Source organism: Muntiacus reevesi, chromosome 8, assembly GCF_963930625.1.
Source record: "Muntiacus reevesi chromosome 8, mMunRee1.1, whole genome shotgun sequence".
Classification (NCBI taxonomy): Eukaryota; Metazoa; Chordata; class Mammalia; order Artiodactyla; family Cervidae; genus Muntiacus; species Muntiacus reevesi.
This window is the reverse complement of record NC_089256.1, coordinates 27,969,854-27,992,013: the sequence shown is the minus strand read 5'-3', so window position 1 is coordinate 27,992,013 and position 22,160 is coordinate 27,969,854. Positions and strand designations below refer to the sequence as shown.

Here is a 22,160-nt window from a genome sequence, read left to right as displayed (position 1 = left end):
ACTCCCAGCTGGGACCATCGGGTTGCAGGAAAACAAGCTCAGGGCTCCCACTGATGCTGCATTATGGTGAGTTGGATTATTATTTCATTATCACAATGTAACGATAAAAGAAATAAAGTGCACAATAAAGGTAATGAAATCACCCTGAAACCACACCCCCGACTCAACCCAGCTCCCTGGTCCGTGGAAAGACTGCCTTTCACAAAACCGCCTCCTGATGCCAAAGAGGTTGGGGACTGCTGTTCTGTAGGACTGTGTCCACCCAGGAGGCTTTACCTCTTAGCATCCGGGATGAGAAAGTGACATACAAATGCTAAGACAAAGATGAAATGCATAACCCTCTCCAAGTCTGAACACTTAAGAGGCATTGTGAACACCGTTCGAAGTCGTTGAAATCAAATGGCATATGAAGTACTTCACTCACCCCTGAGCCTATCCCCCTCCACCACAAATACAAATTTTATAAAAAGGAAAATAATTACCCCATATTTTAATTTTAGGAGTTCAAGAATCCTGACAGTGTGGGGCTTGCATTCTTGGTGATCCTCCTCTAAATCTGAGAAGAAGGCAGGGCTTTCTGTGTCCACTTCGGGAACAAATGCCCACCTGTAACTGGAGGAAGAGAATCCGAGGTCAGGCACATGGGCTCAGAGCCCACCCAGAGGTTTTCAAACAGCTTGCCTGAGATGTAATTCACGTACCACACAGTTCACTCATTTAAAGTGCACTATTCAGGACTTCCCTGCTGGTTCAGTGGCTAAGACTCCGTGTTTCCAGTGCAGGGAACGTGGGTTCAATCCCTGGTCAGGGAACTAGAACCCATGTGCAGCAACTTAAGAGTTCACACGCTGCAACTAAACACTTCGTGTGCTGTAACTAAGACCCAGGACAGCCCAAAATACAAATAAATAAAAAATAAATTGCACCATTCAACAGCCTTTGGCATATTCACAGAATTGTACATCCACCACCATCCATCATGATCAATTTTAGGATATTTTCATTACCCCAAATAGAATCCCTGCTCCCTTTAGCTCTCACCCCTCAATCCAGGCCACCACTTAACTACTTTCTGTCTGTACAGGTTTTTTTATTCTGGACATTTCATACAAATAGAATCATGGTGGGACATGATTACATTACAACCAATGTACTCCACGGTTGTTTGTGCCTGGCTTCTCTCACTTAACCTGCTATCGACAAGGCTTGCCCATGCTGTACCGCTGTACCACGCACCAGCACTTCACCTCTTTGTGTTGTAGACTACTGCATTGTCTGGACACACCATATGTTATTTACCCACTTGTCAGCTAATGGACATTTAGGTTTTCTCTACTTTTTGCCTATTATGATTAATGCTGCTATGCATATTCATGTACATTGGAACTCACTTAAAGGAAAAAAAACAACAAACTTTCTTTTTTAGAGCACTTTGAGGTTCATCCAAAATTGAGCAGCAACCATGGAGGTTTCCCATTTGCCCCCTGCCCCCTCTCTGGTATGCAGAGCCTCCCTGTCAACATTCCCACCAGAAGGGCACATTTGTTTCAGTCAATGAACTGACACGGACTCACCATCATCACCCCAAGTCCAGAGTTAAGCTTAGGGTTCACTCTTGGAGCTGCATCTTCCATAGGCTTGGACAAGTGTATAAAGATATGTGTCCACAGTATAGAATCACACAGAATCATTTCACTGCCCTGAAAATTCTGTGCCCTGCCTCCCTCTCCACTCCTGGGACACACTCATCTGTTTACTGTCTTTACAGTTTTGTCCTTTATAGATCATCATGTAGTTGAAAACACATGGTATGTAGCCGTTTCAGACTGGCTTCTTTCATTCTGTCTTTCTAACCACAAACATTTCTACACGATTTCTCTCTTTAGGGGGGCAGGATGGAGAGAAGTGGCATCTGGGACCAGGCATGAAATGAAACATACGAGCAGCTGTGTTAAGCCCACAGGATATGTGAGCCAACAAGGGCAGAGTGAACTGCGGAGAGCGTGTTCCATTTAGTTAATTAAAAACAAAGAGACCAAAAAAAAAAAAAAAAAAACACAAATGCGGTGAGGCTCACCAGTGGGGGCTCTGTCTTATAAGCACCCGAAAGCAAAATCCACTGAAACACACACACGAACAGAAACCCATCCGCAAACACTGCCGTGAGCCAAATCCACCAAACCACAGGTGCTGCGAGTCGTCTGAAACTCGGCATTCTGGCAGGCTCCTTGGCCACTGGTGACCCACATGGTGTATAGGAAAGGACCAGTGAAAGGGCTAACGAGGAAAGAAAAGTCACCTCCTTCGAAGAGGACACGTGGTCTCCTATGACTTACATTTGAAATAACGGCATCTTGTCAGGTGGAAAAGAAAGTGCTGTGTCCAGGAATTTGCAAGCTGACAAGTAGAGGACCAGCTCGCTCTGGGGTATCTCCCCCACCGACGGCCCGTTTCCATCAGAGGCTCCAACTTTCATTCTGTTGATTTTGTTGCTGTTTCTATAAATTGGCAAAGAAACTCTTGTTAGAAGTTCATTCACATCTGCTGTAATCCTTTTGCCTATGACATGTCCATAAGAAGGTTTTTTCCTTTTGAGAAGTGGTCAGAATAGCTGGTCCCTTCACAACTACTTCAAGAAAATGGTGTTTAGGATTATCTAACCCTACATTATAAATTGATGTCCACAGTCTGGATCTAAAAAAAAAAATCAAAACAAAAAAAAAATACAGTGATGTCCATTAACCTTCACATACGTGCACAGATTCATACACTACTTACCTCAATGATTCATTGTCCTTTTTCAGCTCTTCTTCAAGCTGTATGAAAGCCTGAATCTTTAAAAAAAAAAAAAAGTGAATTCAAGTTACTATTTGAGAGAGGTCAGATCTAGCTTAATGGTTAAAATTTATATATCCATAAAAATTAGCAAATAAAACAAAAGAAGGAATCAAAACTATGAAAAGACAACCTATGAAGTGGTAAAAAAAATATTTGCAAACCAAATACGGTAAGGGATAATATCTAAAATACATAAAGAACTCATACAACTCAGTAACAAAAAAGCAAATAATCAACTGAAAAATGGGCAGAGGACTTGATAGACATTTTTCCAAAGAAGATATAGGAGTGATCAACAGGCATGAAAAGATGCTCAACATCACTAATCATCAAGGAAACACAGATCGAAACCATGATGAGACACCACGTCACACCCATTAGAACTGCTGTCACCCAACGGGTGAGATTATAAATGTTGGTGAGGATGCAGAGAAAAGGGAGCCCTTGTGCACTGTTGGTGGGATTATAAACTGGTACAGTCACTATGGAAAACAGTATGATGGCTCCTCAAAAAATTAAAAACAGAACTACCTTATGATCCAGTAAACCCACTTCTGGGACTATGCTCAAAGGAAATGAAAATATTCTCAAAGAGATATGTGCACCCCCATATTCACTGCAGCATTATTTACTAGGTTGGCCAAAAAGTTCGCTCAGGTTTTTCTGTGACATGGGAAGAACCTGAATGAACTTTTTGGTCAACCCAATACAACAGCCAAGACATGGAAACATCCTAAGTGTCTATCAACAAATAAATGGATTAAGAAACTGTTTCATATACATATATATGAATATATACATATATATACATACACACACACACACACACAAGCATATGTATATATACACATATGCATATGTATATACATATATGTGTATACACACATACATGCACATGTATATATGTATGAGAATACACACATACAGTAGAATGTTTTTCAGCATGAAAAGGAAGAATCTTGCCATTGGCACATCTGCAGTAATGTGGAAGGATTCTGAGGGCATTACACTATGTAAAATAAGTCAGAAGAGAAAGACAAAAACTGTATGATCTCACTTATAAGGGGAACCTAAGAAACAAAGCAAAGCAAAACCAAACCAAACTCACAGAAGAGATCAGAGGCAGGGGGTGGGAGGAGGGAAAATTGAATGAAGGTGGTCAAAAGGTAAAAATGTCAATTTATAAGACATATGTTATTACTAGGGATGTAATGCAGGATGTGACAACTGCAGTTAAAGCTGCTGTAAGTCACAGGTGAAAGTAAAGACAGTAAATCCTGAGTTGTCATCACAAGGGAAAAAATTCTTTTCTTTTGGATCCGTATGAGATGATGGATGTTAAGTGAATGTGATAAGGGTTTCATGATATATTTCAGTCATTCATTATGTTGTACACTTTAAATTTATACGCTGCTGCATGACACTTATATCTAAATAAAAGTGGGAAAAGGCCAGTTTAAAAACTAGCAAATACGGGATGGGGAATACGTGTAACTATATGGCTGATTCATGTCAATGTATGACAAAACCCACTGAAATGTTATAAAGTGATTGGCCTCCAACTAATAAAATAATATTTAAAAAAAAAAAAAAAAAAAAAAAATAAAGGGTTGCAAAGAAAAAAAAAAAAAAAACTAGCAAATAGGGAGTTCTATGGAGGTCCAGTGGTTAAGACTCAATGCTTTCACTTCTGGGTTCAATCTTTGGTTGGGGAAGTCAGATCCCAAAAGTCGCACAGGATGGCCAAAAAAAAAAAAAAAAGCAAATAATATCAAATTAATTTAAATAACTACAGTTGAGAGGTCAACTATGATTAGAGGATAAAATATCTCTACTTAACCAAGAGCTGATCATGCACTACCAACTTGATTGAAAATTTTACAGATAAAATTAGATATACGTGAAAGTTTACATTATTCCTGAAAACGCATTTTAAAAAGCTCCAATTTTATCTCAAGAATAAAGTATTTGCACTTACCAATTCAGAGACCATTATTGGCCACAGTGAAGTCAAGTGTTGGGGAGATATTCTTAGCAGCAAAACTCTGAAAAACAGAAACATCTGAGCAGCAACTGAGGATGTCTGTCCCACTCTGAGATTGTCTGTCAGGCGTTCTAAGGAAAGAAGATTTTCGAGATGTCACACAAATGAGGAGTTTGGAGCTTCTCACTAGACAAAGAGGAAAAACACAACTGCAACTGCCCTGACATTTGACAACTGTACACGAGCGGGGCGTTGGGAGAATCGTATTGCTCTCCTTGTTTGCCCACAGCTCTCTTCTTTGTGAGGCACAGCAGTTCATGGCCTTCGCTAAAGAAGTGAATCAAGGGTTTCTTATTCCCCGGCTACAGCTGAGCAGGAAGGAGGGCATCAACTTCTGGCTCAAGCCAGAAATCCACTGTATTATCAGTGAGCACGTAAATGATATTGGTGACTTTTTAGAATTTTTGGTCATGCTGTATAACTTGCAGGATCTTAGTTCCCTGACCAGGGATCAAACCCATGCCCCCTGCAGTAGAAGCATGGAGTCCTAACCGCTGGACCTCCAGGGAAGTCCTGTAAATGTTCTTCTAAGAATATGAAGCATGAGACATCGAAACCAAAGACAGTCCTTGGTAAGGATTGGAACTATAAGACCACATAGGTTGGTTGGCAGATGACACTGTATTTTGGGGGTGAGGAGTGACAAGTGAAATGAGTGAATAAAAGAATTATTCAGTTAAATTTAGGTTTGATGACTATGACAAAAACTTCAATTCCTGCAGGGAAAAAAAAAGTTGAGGGAAACTCTCTAGTCCCTAAGTCTTCCCAATTTCTCCATTGAAATAACTGCTTGTAGAATGTGATTATTCCCATAATTTAGGGTTTCTGAGGAATATGACAAATTGCCATGGCAAACAGCTAAACTGTGGTCATGCTGGTTAAGATTTACTGGAGTACATTAGTAATAAACTTCTCTTAAAATCATATAATATAAATAATATTCTTTCTTCCTGAGTATTTAACCTATGTTCAACAGTAAAAGCAAAAAGTTTATCTCAATCTCTTATGGTTTCAGTGCGAAAAGTAGTATTTCACATAACTATACCACATGGGTGAAAAGAAGAGCATCCCAAATGATGGAAAATGTTGATACAAGTACATACAGTCTATGTTCACTGCAATCCCTACAGCGACCACTGCAAAAAGCTTTAAAAAGAGACACATCCCCAAACCCACTTTAAATAAATCAAAAAGGAACGCTGAAAAAATGTTCAAGCAACCTCAGGAAAATACAAAAAGGCAAACAAAGGAACAAAAAAACAAGGAACAAACAGAAAATAAATAAAAAGGCATGATATATCCTGACATACCAGTAATTACATTAAAGGTAAACTGTCTACACCAGTCAGTTAAGAGAGAGATTGAATAGATTGAAGAAATGACCTAGCTGTATGCTATCTTACACAAAATTGCCTTCAAATATAATGATATAAGTAGGTTAAAGGTTGCCAATGTTTTAAGAAAGCTGGAGTGGCACTATTAACATAACACGGAATGGACTTCAGAGCAGAGCAAAGCACCAGGGTCAAAGAGGGACACTGCAGAGGGCAAGGTCAATTCAGCAGGAAGAGATAATGTTCCCAAATGCCTGTGCACCGAACAAGAGATCTAAATTACAAGCAGGAAGAACTACCAGAACTCAAAGAATAACTTCTGACAACTGTAGCTGAGGTTCAACATCCCTACCCCATGACTGATAGAAGCCCTAGGGAAAAAAAACAGTCAAGTAAGGATAAAGTCCTGGGTGTTCATTGGAAGGACTGATGCTGAAGCTGAAACTTCAATACTTTGGCCACCTCATGCGAAGTTGACTCATTGGAAAAGACCCTGATGCTGGGAGGGATTGGGAGCAGGAGGAGAAGGGGACGACAGAGGATGAGATGGCTGGATGGCATCACCGACTTGATGGGCATGGGTTTGGGTAAACTCCGGGAGTTGGTGATGGACAGGGAGGCCTGGTGTACTGCGATTCATGGGGTCGCAAAAAGTTGGACATGACTGAGCGACTGAACTGAACTGAAGGATACAGAAGAACTGAGCAATACCATCAGCCTGTAGGATCTAAACAACACTTGCAGGACACTCCGCTCAACACAGCAGAATTCATCTCATTAACTGCTCGTGGAACATTCACCAGGACTGTTTTATGACTCATGATAAAATCTAACTTCAACAAATTTAAATTCTACAAAGAATGTTCTCTGACCATGTGTGTGTGCTCAGTCGCTCAGTTGTGTTTGACTATGACCCCATGGACTGCAGCCCGCCAGGCTCCTCTGTCCATGAGGATTCTCCAGGGCTGCCATGCCCTCCTCCAGGGGATCTTCCCAACCCAGGAATCAAATCCAGGTCCACGGCATTGCAGGTGGATTCTTTACTGTCTGAGCCATGAGGGAAGCCCACTCTGACCATGATGGACTTAAACTGGAAATTAATTGCAGAAGAACAACTGGAAACACTTGGAAATTAACAAACTTCTCTTAATAAATAAGATATGGGCTGAAGAGGAAGCATCAAATAAAAAATATAAAGAAATGAATGAAAATTAAAAGATGATCAGATTTTGTGGGATATAGTTAAAGTAATGAGAGGGAAATGTATAGCACTAAATGCTTACATTATAAAAGAAGAAAGCACTCAATTCTATAATTCAAGCCTCTACGTTATGAGAATTGGAGAAGGAAATGGTAACCCACTCCAGTACTCTTGCCTGGAGAATCCCATGATAGAGGAGCCTGGCAGGCTACTGTCCATGGGGTCGCAAGAGTCAGACACGACTTAGCGACTAAACCACCACCACCACCAACTTATGAGACTAGAAAAAGAACAGATTAAACCCAAAACAAGGACAAAGAAGGGCATGATAAAGAGCAGAAATAAATGAAATTGCAAACAAAACAAAAATAATACAGAAAAAAAATCCCACAGTTTGGTAATTTGAAAAGAAGAATAAAACTGATAAAACTTCTAGAAACACTGACCCCCAAAAAGAGAAGGTAAATTACCAATATCAGGAATGAAACAAAGATTATCTCTACAGACATCAAAAAGGATAATGACATTTGAATTATTGCTTAAATGAGGATGCAAAATGGTAAATCCACTCTGAAAAACAGTTTGGCAGTTTCTTAGAGAGTTTCTTAAGAGCTCCTTAGAGTGTTAGATGACAAAGGCCCACCTAGTCAAAGCTATGGTTTTTCTAGTAGTCATGTATGGATGTGAGAGTTGGACTATAAAGAAAGCTGAGCGCCAAAGAACTGATGTTTTTGAACTGTGGTGTTGGAGAACACTTTTGAGAGTCCCCTGGACTGCAAGGAGATCCAACCAGTCCATCCTAAAGGAAATCAGTCCTGAATATTCATTGGAAGGACTGATGCTGAAGCTGAAACTCTAAGACTTTGACCACCTGATGCGAAGAACTGACTCACTGGAAGAGACTCTGATGCTGGGAAAGACTGAAGGCAGAAGGAGAAGAGGACAACAGAGGATGAGATGGTTGGATGGCATCACTGACTCGATGGACATGAGTTTGAGCAAGCTCCAGGAGTTGGTGATGGACAGGGAGGCCTGGTGTGCTGCAGTCCATGGGGTCATAAAGAGTCAGACTCGACTGAGCGACTGAACTGAACTAGAGAGTTAAATAAACATTTACCACAGGACCCTGTAATCAAACTCTGTGTAAAGAAATGACAATTTACAACCACACAAAAATGGTACATGCATGTTTATCATAGAGGCTTTATTTCTAATAACCCCAAACTGGAACAACACAAATGTCCCCTAGTTAAATGGATAAATGAACTGTGAAACATCCATAAAAAGGAGTATTATTACTCAATAAAAAAGAGCAAACTCTTGATACACCCATGAACCTACCTCACTTGCCTCTGGATGGATCTCAGAGGCATTGGACTGAATGAAAAAGCTATTCTCAAAAGCTAACATACTGCATGATTCCATTTATGGAATATTCTCAAGGTGACAAATGAAAGTGGTAGAGAAAGTGATAGGTGAGCAGTTTCCAAGGGTTAGGGCTGGGTAGAGGGTGTGACTTCAGGGAGTTGCTTAGTGGTGAGGGAAGAGTTCTACGTCCTGGTTGTGGTGCTGTCCACAAGAATTTGTAGAGGAGATTCATTCACAGAACTGGACACACAGATAAACATACACAAGAAGAATGCATTGTAGAAACTGGTGAAATCTGAACAGGTCTCTAGTTGAGTTGTGGTAATATTCCCAGGTCAATTTTCGGTCTTGATGAGGGACTATGCTTATGTGAGATGTTACCACGGGGAAAGCCGGATAAATGGTACACAGAAACACTAGGTACTACTGGTGCAACTTCTTGTGAGTCTTAATCTATTTCAAGAGAAAACAGATTTTAAAAAAGTGGTTTGTACACATAGGGGATATTTCATATTGATACTTCAAATAAAAACTAAATTCATGAGATTTCTTCAGTCAAGATGAGCTATTTTAGAATCTCTAATACTCCTTTCTTAGCTGAGTGATAAACCTTACAGTCTTAAGGAGTCCTTGTGAGCAGAGAGCGCAGACAGCCCTGAGCCAGGACTCTGCACCACTGTCAAGGTTGCAGAATCTCATTTTAGGCTGGCCAGGTAATCTTGCTGAGCCCGCTTCCTATCTGTGAAACTCACCTGCCTCAAAGGGTACCGCATAAAGACCACAGCCTACTGTAGGGAGCCAGAGAGCTCAGACTTCAGTCCAGGTTTTGCCAGGTAGTGGCAATGCAACTTTACGGAGGTGCTAATCCCTCTGAGCATCGGTATCCTGATGTAAAAATGGAGCTAACACAGGACAACGAGGAAGACTTAAAAGATGGGAAGGATTTCAGTGGATCTGGAAGGAGCCACCCTCATCAGTTAAAGGGCATGGAGTGTTGCTTCGAGGTCTTTCTGATCCCTTCGTCAGGGGCCTTTGTAGGGGGTGATGCCTGTCTTTCTTTTCATTCTAGACAAGCAGCAGTTGATCATCTTTCCCATTAAAAAATAATAATTGCTTTGAGCTCATTTACAGATTCTTCTGAGATCAATGTAAAATTTATGTCATGAGGAGCCGAGATATACGGCATTATTTAGCTCCACACTCCACGCACAACAATCATCCACACCCAGGGCTGCTTGATGGTGGTCAGTCAGGGGGAAAGGACCCCAGAGGTTACTCCAGAGGAGAAATGCCAGGCCTTTCCCATTCCTGCCTCCTCTGATCAGGACTTGACTCTTTACCATGGTGTGCAATTATTTAGAACCTTATGGATCGTTTACTCCCTTGACCTCATTGCTCTAGGGGCTAGTCAGTGACCCAAGACTGTCAGAGAACACTCTGAAACCCACCACTCCAGCACTGCCAGGGAGTTCCACTCTATTTTTTCAAACAGGTGGTATTTAAAAAAAAAAAAAAAAAGAACCCTTGAGTTATCCAAAGTGGAGGGTATTTCTATGGAGAAATTCCTCTTTCTCCAAGGGCTCCCAAACCGTTTCCTACTTAAAGTCAGCATGAAGGTGACCTCTATACATATAAGAAAGTGAAAGTGAAGTAGCTCAGTCGTGTCTGACTCTTTGGAACCCCACGGACTGTAGCCTACCAGGCTCCTCCATCCATGGGATTGCCCAGGCAGGAATACTGGAGTAGGCTGCCATTTTCTTCTCCAGGGGATCTTCCCAACCTAGGGGTTGAACCCGGGTCTGCCGCACTGCAGGCAGACACTTTACCCTCTGAGCCTCCAGGGAAGCCCTCATATACATATATGCCGTATATAAAAGTCCCATATAGAATGTGTATACTATTCTGTGGTCCCTTACTTCTCTCCCCCTTCATGATTTCTCAGAAATCCTGCCGTGGTCAGTCTCGCCACGCTGCTGGTTAAGGAAGGCCATGGTCTGTCCTCTTCTTGTTCTACACACTGGACAGTTCTCTTCAGCCCTCTGGGGCTCAGCCCAGGTTTTAGGAGAGCGTCTGACGGGAGAGAAGGTGGACCGCCTGGTGCATTGGCCCCCCGAGTGCTCCTTCCGGGACAGGGGCTTGACGCTGCCCTTTTAGGCCCCTGTCCCCTGGCCAGGTGTGTGAAGCACCATCCCAGATGCTGCCCGTGAACCACAGGAAACGTGGTTCCGGTCGCTCCTCCTCCCTCCCAAATCCTGTCAGGATGCCACGAAATTCAGCTCTGACTCTGCTCTGAGCTGAAGGCTTCTGGGGGCTGCCATCATCTTTACTGGCACTCCTGGTCACCCTCTGATCACATCAGCACATTAGTACTTCGAGTAAGGATCTGTCCTATCTGAATATTCGCTTTTACACATTGTAGGTATTCAGGATGTCATGGCACGAACATTTCCGTGATGCGCTTGACGTTGCGGAAGTTATGTCAGCTGAAGTAGAAAATGGTGTCTTTTATTATTGCCAATGTAAAATACTATCATAATTAATACCTAGGAAAGCTGTTAATGTTTTGGCCTAAAATAATTAAGACCTTTCAAATGGTTAATCAAGTAGGGATGTGGGCTGAGAACTAGTAGTACTAATATTTAGGAAAAGCATATACTTCGTGAACTGACAGATATTTATATGAAAATTTTTTAGGAGGGCAGTGTTAAGAGATTTATTGCATAATTCTCTGTGGAAACAACCTGAATGCTTTTCCACTGGTGAACAAGTGAACAACTCACAGACTCGAACACTATAAACAAACAGAAATTAAAAAGGAATAACTCTGGATAAGTACAATAGCATGAATGACTCTCAAACACAAAAGAAGCCAGACTCAAAGGCTCTACACTGTCTAATCACATTCATATTTATAAGACATTCTGGAAAAAATGAAACTATATGAACAGAAAGTAGATTTAGCGGTTGACGGGGTCAGGGGAGGAGATGACTTCTGAGGGGCAAGAGTGAACTTTCAGGTGTGATGGAAATGTTCTGTATCTTGACTGTAGTGGTGGTTACATGACTGTGTGTGTTTATCAAAATTCACAGAACGGTACAGCCAGAAGGGTGACTTTTATTGTATGTAAAGTGTTAGTCACTCAGTCGTTTTCGACTCTGAGCAACCCATAGACTGTAGCCCACCAGGCTCCTCTGTTGATGGAATTCTCCAGGCAAGAATACTGGAGTGGGTAGCCATTCCATTCTCTGGGGGATCTTCTGGACTGAGGGATTGAACCTGGGTTTCCTGTACTGCAGGCGGATTCTTTACCATCTGAGCCACTAGGGGATGTCATCTTTACTGTATGTAAATTAAAACTTAATAAACCTGACCCTCCCCCCAAATGACTGACATCATCTTAATTCTAGTACTTGTAAAACTGTTTTTAACACTACTACTCATGATATTTAATATAATCTTGAAAGATTTTTTTTCACTTCATTATATCCCATTTAGGCTATGAGTCTCAAGAAAAACACATTTCTGCTTGAGAAATCTTTCATATCTTGGAGGAGGGTGAATTAGAATGTTCATCTTAACATTTCATGAGGAGCGGGAAAAACCCTCCAAAGTCATGTGCAACATCCACATTCGTTGTTTAAAAAGCATTTTTGATTTTGACTGTTTTTAAAGTCTTTATTGAATCTGTTGGGCTTCCCAGGTGGCTCAGTAGGTAAAGAATGTGCCTGCAATACAGGAGATGCCGGAGATACGGGATCGAGTCCTGGGTCGGGAAGATCCCCTGGAGGAGGACATGGCAACCCACTCTAGTATTCTTGCCTGGAGGACCCCCATGGACAGAGAAGCCTGGCGGGCTACAGTTCACAGGTCGCCAAGGGTCATGATTGAAGCAACTGAGCGCAGCACAGCACTGAATTTTGTTACAATATTGCTTCTGTTTCACCTTTCAGTTTTTCTGGCCCAGAGGGACGTGGGATCTTAGTTCCCCAACCAGGGACCAAATCCTCCACCCCCTGCGCTGAAGGTGAAATCTTCACCACTGGACCACAAGGGTAGTCCCAGTCATTCATTTTTGAAGCAGATAAAGGATACTGTGAGGGTGAAGGAGAAAAAAAACTGCTAAGGAAAAAAGGCACTCCTCCACAGTCTTGCTCCTCTGCTAGCCTCCGTTAGGACTCCACCCTCCAAGCATCTGGACTGCAGGAGGGATCGAGCAGGAGACAGTGCCGAAGAAGTACGGCCAGATTTTTTAAAATGACCTAATAAAAACTAACAGCACTATAGCAATTGATTTTTAAAACAAAGTTCCCGATTTACCGAAGTTCTTCTACGATAACCCCTGTGGAACGCTCATCTGACACTGGCCCATTCTGCCAGCATGTGCTGGCCCCTCTGGGCCTGTCTGTGTGGGGAGAGGGCTGGGGGGGAGGGTGGGCCTTCTTACCTTGGATCAGAGGAAGGTAAAGGTGGTACTGATCAGGTTCTCCACTGAAGACAGCAAAAGCCTGGCGCTTTAGCAGCATGGCTTTCTGCTCAAAACTGGAGAACAGTTTTAAAGAACTGCTCTGCATGTCTGGAATAAATATAGCAAATAAGGTTCACTTAGTGAGAAACCTACAATGAGAGATAAGTGATGAGAAATTCACACAAGTGTTCATTCCTATCTCCCCTGGTGGAATGTGATCTTGATTAAGGGCATGTAGCTATTATCCAAATATTTAAAATTTATAGAAGTATTTACTTCTTGAGTGATACTTAATGATAAGGTGTTTGAAGACGATATGCGCTATAGGAAAGTACTCCTAACAAATTATGGTCACCTTATCATTGCTTTCAAAAGTATTTTCTCCACTATAAAAATGCAAAAATGGTGGTTAGAGGCATTCTTGTCAACTGACTAGAACTAGGAAGGTTCACTCACGGAGTCCTGACAAATCCTATCCGCCACATTACAGTTTGTGGCTGAAACTGCACCATAAAAAGTTTGAGTCATGTTCTGAAATACGTGGTAAAAGCTGATTATGACCAAAAGGCTTTGGTCCTTTAAAGTGTGACTTATGTGCATGTTAACACAGAAGAACTTACTCATTAGATCTTTAAACATCGTTTTCTCATGAGTCAGAAGATGGTCAATAATGGACTTCCAACTGGATATTTAAAAAAAAAGAAAGCGAAGTTAAATATGCAAAGGGTGACAGACAGTTCAGTCAAAAATATCAAGGAAAAATAACATGTCCCTTTAAGATTAAAAACTCTTTTCTGAAAAGTTAGCGAAAGGGATGAATAGTTTTTACATAGGGAGAAGCTAAGAAGAAGCTCTTCGTTTATAACCTTAATATAGGGAATAAATAACCTAGGAAGTAATAAATAATTCCCAGACCACCATAAAAGAAAGTACTCGTTCAAAGTTCTTTGGCTTTTGCAAAAAGAAGTGTTAGTCACTCAGTCGTATCTGACTTTTTGCGACCCCATGGATCCTAGCCCATCAGGCTCCTTTGTCCATGGGATTCTCCAGAATCTGGAGCGGATTGCCATTTCCTTCTCCAGGGAATTTTCCTAACCCAGGGATCGAACCCTGGTCTCCTTCATTGCAGGTGGAATCCTTTACCATCTGAATCAAGAGGCTTTTGCAAGAGTTGCTGTTAAATATGTTTGCACAGATGAAGTCCATACACTTGTGTTGAGGAACAGCAGTGGGGGTCCTGAAGACAAATACCACTAGCTTTCATCAGTCTCCCACAGTGCAACAGGATTACAGGGTGAAAGTGAAAGTTGCTCAGTCCTGTCCGACTCTTTTGCGACCCAAGGGACTATACAGTCCATGGGATTCTTCAGGCCAGAATACTGGAGTGGGTGGCTGTTCCCTCCTCCAGGTTTCTTCCCAACCCAGGGATTGAACCGAGGTCTCTGGCATTGCAGGCGGATTCTTTACCAGCTGAGCCCCCAGGGAACCCCAAGAATACAGGAGTGGGTAGCCTATCCCTTCTCCAGCAGATCTTCCTGATGCAGGGTGAAAGATCTTGGTCAAAGAAGCTGAAAAGTCTCTACCCTCGACCCCTGTTGTTAATAAAGACACATTCAGCCAAGCCACGGGCAGAATTACGAGTGGTTCTGCTGACCTCCGAGTAGAAGGCGCAGTCAGTTCATCCTGATTCCATGCATCTCTGCTGAAATGCACGGTCTGGTGCATTCCTGGTGGCTGCACGGTCTCAGCGAGGACTCATGGACTGTGAGCCCAGAAGTCGGGGAAGCACCCGGAGGGTCACCACAGAGCCCTGTCATCTCAACACTGGTCCAGCATCTTGTGATTACAAGACAGAGCAGCATAGACCAAGTACCGCTGGAACCCCTTGTTATGCTCTTTAGGAATAATAACAATTCATCTCTTGATTGGGAAAAAAAGGGCACCTGTGTCGTTTTCAAAAGACTTACATTCCTTCCCTGGAAATACACCGCTAACCTGTGAGTGGTGTCCTGCGACTTGGGATGATAACAGTCAGCTCTGCTCCCCAGTTCAGGAATGGGAACTAATTATAGAAACCCACACACTTTGCCACGTGAAGGTTCCCGGCCCGTTTTTTAAAATCAGGACGGCATTTCTTACTGCACACAAGACGTGTCCATCTGGAAGAAAGCTGGGTCCAAGAACAACTCCAGGGCTTCTTTCTTCCAGGCTCGCTTGGTATAGGCATACCCGCTCAGAGAGCTCAGCAGCTGGGCGCCCGCCCGGAAGCTGGGGGCATTGTAGGCGCTGCAAGGGCGTGGGAAGGGCAAAGGGTCAAGGTCAGAGGCCGTGAGAGGAGCCGTGTTGGATGCATTTCCCATGAGCCATCTTCCCGCACCGGGGCAAGAGTGGGCGGGTTTGGGGGCTACAGAGGAGGCCGTACCTGTGATTGCGCAGGTAAGGGAAAACATAGTACAGCAAGCGTGAGATCAAGGGCACCGCTTTCTCCTTCTCGTCACTTCGGTAAACCATGTCCAGGAGTGACGCCAGGACCTAGGAGAACAGGAGTCGGCAAACAGGGCTCTCCTAAAGGAAGTGGCAATATGGCGCACACACAGCCTAGCCTAGCAGGACAACCCCATGGGGCAGCCACAGGCCCAGGCCGGCTTACGGGCTCAGCTGGGATGGGGCGCCCGAGCCCCCAGTCTCTGAGAACGGACGCGCCCTGGTGAAGCCTCATTCCCCCAGAGGGGATGATGAGGCAGACACATACTTACCTCTGCCAGGAGCGACAAGGCCTGCACGCTGTACACCGAGGGCGCAGAGGCAGAGACCATCGCTGAAGCGGCAGCGGCAGCATCTGCTGAGAGAGGCATTTGTGTTTTAACCGTGACAGATGGGGCACTTGCCCGCTGGCCCAGTGGTTAGGATGCTGCGATCTCACTGCTGGGGCTGGAGGTCACTCCCTAGTCAGGGAGCTAAGATCTCGCAGGCCGAACAGCCAAAAAAAAATCACGATGGATTGGTCACCATTTATGCCCCCAAAGCATCACGTGAACGTGAGTCACGAGTCTCTACCTTTCACGCTGATGGCACGTGTTAAGTATGTGTTAGATATTTTTCTCTTCTCATGTGTTCAGTTTCGGCAACCGAGAACCTTTGTTCAGCACCAGCTCACCATCTTCCTCCCTGCTTCTCTTCCTATCATCATTCTTGGACCTTCAACATCCCCTTGGGTGGTGCCTCTGTCACCCTAGCCTCTGAGCCCCTCAAGTCTTTTCAGCGATCTTTTTATTTTGCTCCAGCTCAGCTAGCCGCTGTCACCGTCACACACATGGTCACGCCAGTTTCCCAAATCTCCATCTCTAGCCTCCTGTCGTGACCGTGTCTTATTTTACCTGCTCGCTTACTCCTGGAACGCTGCTCTGACAGCTTCCTCCAGCCCCTGGAATTCCTCACCTTAACCCCCCCAGGTCTTCACTTCTCTTCCTCCCCACCCACACCCGAGTCCATCAGCCACCTTGAGGGCATCCTTCACTCTTTTCTTCTCTCTCCCTCCTGAAGCAATCACTCAGAAGCATGCAAAGCTGGCTAAACCCAGTGACTGCCTGGTTCCGCACAGCAAAATGCTCCGGAGGAAAAAACCAAACCACTATGAAATAGATTTCACTCTATTTCATGACCATGAACCTCAAAAAACACCTGATGCTACTAGATACACCTCCCCCAAGTATCTCAGTGCTACGCTGGCCTCCTCACTCTCCAACCTGATTCGCCTCCTCCCTCCAGAGCCACCACCACATGCACCTTCTCAGCTGGCAACCTCACTTCATATTTCATTCAGGAAATGAATGTAAACAAATGGGAACTCCCTCAGTTTGGCCCTATGCGTTACTAATCTAGCACACTGATATTCATGTTCTCCGTCTTGTCTGTTTGATAGACACGTTCCTGGCTCTTGTCACAGAACAGTAATTCCATTGACCATGTTAATCCTGGCCCTATGGCTATTAAGACCTGATCTGGGAAAGACTGAAGGCAGGAGGAGAAGGGGACGACAGAGGAAGAGGTGGTTGGATGGAATCACCGACTAGATGGACATGAGTTTGAGCAGGCTCCGGGAGTTGCTGATGGACAGGGAGGCCTGGCATGCTGCAGCCCATGGGGTCACAAAGAGGCGGACACGACTGAGCGACAGAACAGATGGCCGTCACAGACGTCACTTTCTAACTATCCTTTCACCTTTTGGTATTGATTTCTACCGCTCTGCTGCACTGTTTCAGCACCACACAAATATGCTTTGATGAACTCTAATTGAAGAGTAAGCCAAATAAACAATATTCTTTGGTCCTTAGTACTCCATCAGTAGGGTTCCCTGATGCCTTAAGCAGTTCAGAATCTGCCTGTAGTGCAGGGGACGCCAGTTTGATCCCTGGGTCAGGATGATCCCTGGAGGAGGAAATGGCAACCCACTCCAGTATGCTTGCCTGGAGAATCCTGAGGACAGAGGAGCCTCTCGGAGCATTACGTTGGCAAGTGGGGAAGGCAGCATAGCGCCGAGGGACATTGTGGGCAGGGTAGGGGGTTCTCTATGGGGTTTCCCTTGTAGCTCAGTCGGTAAAGAATCTGCCTGCAGTGCAGAAGACCCGGGTTCCATTCCTGGGTTGGGAAGATCCCCTGGAGAAGGAAATGGCAACACACTCCAGTATTCTTGCCTGGAGAATCCCATGGACAGAGAAGCCTGGCGGGCTACAGTCCATGGGGTCACAAAGGGTCAGACATGACTTAGCGACTAAACTACCACCACCGCTCTATGGGAGGGTTAGCATATGGGCTGCAGTCCATAGGGTCTCAAAGAGCCGGACACCACCGAGCCGCATTCACTACTTCATTCCTGTCCCGCTGACGAGTAAGCCTCAGCGGGTTATCGACACCCACTGCCAGGTCCTTCTCATCTCAGTACTTTATCCCCCCCGACCCCCGCATGCCATGACCCCCAGCCGTCCAGAGAGCCTGCATCCTTATCTTACACTACTTCTCAGCAGCCTTCTACTGCGCGCCTCCCCCCTCCTTCTGGAAACACTCTCCTCACAGTTTCCATGACTCGATGTTTTCTCGGTTTCTCCTCCTACCCCAGTGACCTTTCCCAGACCATCTCAAGATTAAATACGGCCATGCAAACCCAGGCTCCACTTCCCTCCCCCCAGATGTTCCTGCTGCAGTCTTCTACATCGCGGGAGCTGTTTAAACCAAAACCCGAAGTCGCCCTTGACTGCCTTTTGGTGACTCCCATGTCCAGGCCATCAGCCGGTTCCGGGGACCCTGGCCTCCCACCAGCCCACTGTGTTCTAGCATCCGTGCCTCTAAACCAGCGTCAGCTGCGCCCTAAGCCCCATTAGGTTCTGTCTGAACCTCTGGTTTCTGTTCTGGGTTGCTGCAGCCCATGTTGCTCCCAGCAGCCACACTGATGTTTTCTGAAAACTCAGTCAGATCCTGTCACTGCTCCAAACGCTTGAATGGCTTCCCGCAGCAAGAGGGCGGATGGCCAAGCCCCAAGGCAAGTTCAGCCTCGAGCCCCACGGCCCTCCTCCCCTGCACTCTCCCGAGCCTCGCCTGACTGCTCGGGAGGTTCCCAGAGGGCCGGTCTCGAGGTTTCTGGGTCTCAGCCCACCCCCACCCCGGGGAGTGCCTTCTTAGGTCTCTGCATGCTCTTATCTTTTATTTCTGGCTGTGCTGGGTCTTTGCTGCTGTGCACGGATTTTCTCTAGTTGCAGCAACTGGGGGGGGGGGGGTCCTTTCTGTTGTGGTGGGCTTCCCTGCTGGCTCACATGATCCAACTGCCTGCCAGGCAGGAGACCTGGGTTTGATCCCTGGATGGGGAAGACCCCCTGGAGGAGGACACGGCAACCCATTCCAGTGTTCTTGCCTGGAGAATCCCATGGACAGAGGAGCCTGGTGGGCTATAGCCCATGGGGTCACAAAGGGTCAGATGTGACTGAGACACTAGTACTCCTCACTGTGTTGCAGTGTGCAGGCTTTGATAGTTGTGGTGCACGGGCTTAGTTGTCCTGAGGCATGTGGGATCTTAAGCTCCCTGACAAGGACAAGGATGGAAGTCCAACGATTTCTTTTCTTAAATGAAAATTCAGATAATTATTTTTACTACTTCACTGTCTTGAGGTTAAATCTAACGACAGCAGAGAAGTCAGCCCAGAAACACTTGATGCAGCTCAGCTGAGCTGGTGATGATGGCTGTTCAGCGGCTCGGTCACACCTGACTCTCTGCGGCCCCACGGACTGCAGCACGCCAGGATTCCAGAGGCAGTTTAATCCGCACATCAGAAACTACAGCAGAGTAACTGAGAGCAAAGGAGTCAAGGAGAGGCACGGACTCTCCTTCCCTGGAACCACAACTATAATCAGAGCCACAGCCTGAGAAAACGTAATTGTTGGTTTACGTTAGCAAATGATAGTATACGCGCTACAGGATCTTCAATACAGAGTAAAGTGTGATTACTTTTCTTACGTAAACCACAAAGCTAGCTGTCAGATAAACATGGTGGAAGTGATGGAAAGGGGCACTGCGGCTTGTCTGCCCAACGCCATCCCTTCTCCTCCTGGGAAGAGAAGCCCCTCTTGGGTGGGAGATCACTTTTCGGGCTCCTGGGCACGAGCCCTTCCTGCCCACTGCTGGGTCAGCCGTGGACCAGGGAAGAACCAACCAGAACGCCTGCACAAGATGTGATGACCTGCATCTGAACACGTGGTTCCGACTCTGCCCTCAAAACCAGACACGGACGCCTGGGCATTTCACAGACGTGAGCCAGAACGTCTGGGACTGCTGTGTTTCTGTTCTCCTGAAGTGGGTTTCTGCTATTTGCAAGAGAAAAGAGCCCAGATTTCTTGACACGCAGTCCTTTGTACATTAAAACTCAGGAATTCAGTTTCATTTCTGCTGCTGTAACAACTGCTAATGATAATGATCGAGGTCACATCAAAAGAGGAGGGAAAGGGAAATATGAAAGTGAAGTGAAAGTCGCTCAGTTGTGTCTGACTCTTTATGACCCCTTGGACTATACAGTCCATGGAATTCTCCAGGCCAGAACACTGCAGTGGGTAGCCTTTCCTTTCTCCAGGGGATCTTCCCAACCCAGGGATTGAACCCAGGTCTCCTGCATTGCAGGCGGATTCTTTACCAGCTGAGCCACCAGGGAAACCCAATTTTCTTGTCTAGTGCTGAGCAGTGTGGGGACTGGGCATAGTGTCTGCATGTTAAATTATACTGGGAACTTGCAGAAATAATCATTAATACTTGCTCCAAGATATGCCTAATCCTGTAAGGAAGACTAAACTGACTAAAGCAGCTGACTTATCAAAACAAGCAGTGTGTTCATGAAGATTCACTCTCGGGCCCCCGCCTAGTACTGTGCCCACCAGTGCAGAGGTATCTGATCACTAACTCCACCCAGTTCCCACCTTGAAACATCTGCCACAGACAACCCGACCTATGCCCCACATCCCCCTACCATCCTCCCCAAGTGTCCCCTGTCGAGACACCCCTCTGACTCGGCCAAGTTTCTCCCTAGGAGCAGTGGATCCAATAACCTGAGATGTCCTGACTGAAAGATTCGTCTGGTGGTCTTTAGGGCACCAGCAACTGGCAGTCTACACCGTGGCATTTAATTCAGACCCCTCAGGGGTTTCTGGCTTGTCAGTGGTCCTCCAAATAAACAGATGAGTCTCCTTCCAGAGTCTCCCGATCATTTGCCTAGGAACTTAGAACTAATAATAAGGCTGGGGTGAGCCTACTGTGTGTGACCTCCATGACAAAATCTTAGTGACCTGGGCAATGACCAAATACAAGGATCTCTGGAAAGCAGGCCAGAAATGAAATATATCATTTGCTTGACAACAGTGAGTTGGTTTACTAAGTTTTCTTTCCACGGCTCCACAAAAAAAAACCAAACAAAAAAAACACATACATTCTCCCTAGTCTTTACCTCACAAAGATTTCTACCACTAAGTCCATGCAAATTATCTTGGGAAGTTATTTCCCAGGACCCTCATCTAGGCTCATGGAGGGCTGAACACAGTAGCATGGCTCATTGGCACCCTTCCACTGGAATTCTACTGTTTATATTACTATGACTTATGTTTATGACACTACAAGTTATATTGTAAGAAGCAAAGCCAGGTCACTTTTAATGCAGAGAGAGACCCGCTAGCTGGCAGCAGGCATTACTTTCTGAGCCATATATACCTACCATGCAAGTCTTCCTCAGCATCGGATTCTTCTAGAGAGATCTGAGGCTGGGCCTTCACTTCCAAGTTCCTGCTCAGCCAGCTGGTTTGTTCCAAGGAAGACCCAGCAATGTTCCCAACAGCATCCAGAATTTTTTGAGTGACTTCCTGAGAGGAACCGAGAGAAAAGAGGAAAGGAAGTTAAGAGAGTCTTAAGTGCCTAAGGTAGCACCATCCAACAGAAATATAATGCAAATCACAGCTATGAAGCACACAGGTAATAAAGTCTTCGAGGCGCTACCTTAAAAGAAGAAACAAGTTCACGGTGTGTAACTCGATACATCCAAGGTAGTATCAACATATAATCGATATAAAATTAGTGAGATTCAGCATTCTTCTTTGCGCTAAGTATTTTCAACCTGATGCATGTCTTATGCTTACGGCACGTTCAGTTCAGGCAAGCCACACTGCAAGGGCTCAGCAGCCATACGTGGAGCTGTGGCTGCTCTACGGTCAGTGGGTAAAATGGATACACAGGACGTCACAGTCACACAAGGCATCTGGCAGATTCGATTTCTGGTTTCTTTAGGACCACGGGTTCTTACTAGAGATGCACCTTTGACGAACACGACCAGAAACAAAACTGAGGAGGTTCAAACTGACTTGAGGGTGAAGAGCATAGGAGTGCT

At 45.0% G+C, this 22,160-nt stretch overlaps 1 protein-coding gene across 3 annotated transcripts in view; it reads right to left on the bottom strand.

The window, feature by feature from the left end:
• DOP1B (DOP1 leucine zipper like protein B) overlaps nt 1-22,160 on the bottom strand; it is a 123,075-nt gene that overhangs the window by 1,055 nt on the left and 99,860 nt on the right. Inside the window, exons 27-36 of one of the 3 annotated variants that reach the window (XM_065943006.1) lie at nt 21,495-21,639; nt 16,008-16,093; nt 15,674-15,783; nt 15,391-15,537; nt 13,872-13,933; nt 13,231-13,359; nt 4,817-4,953; nt 2,779-2,834; nt 2,337-2,498; nt 483-612 (exon numbers count right to left, since the gene is read on the bottom strand). In XM_065943006.1, the coding sequence (XP_065799078.1) occupies nt 483-612; nt 2,337-2,498; nt 2,779-2,834; nt 4,817-4,953; nt 13,231-13,359; nt 13,872-13,933; nt 15,391-15,537; nt 15,674-15,783; nt 16,008-16,093; nt 21,495-21,639 (1,164 nt within the window). Of the gene's footprint in view, nt 1-482; nt 613-2,336; nt 2,499-2,778; nt 2,835-4,816; nt 4,954-13,230; nt 13,360-13,871; nt 13,934-15,390; nt 15,538-15,673; nt 15,784-16,007; nt 16,094-21,494; nt 21,640-22,160 lie in introns of those variants that run through there. The other 2 variants (XM_065943007.1, XR_010664218.1) reach the window with 2 other exon arrangements.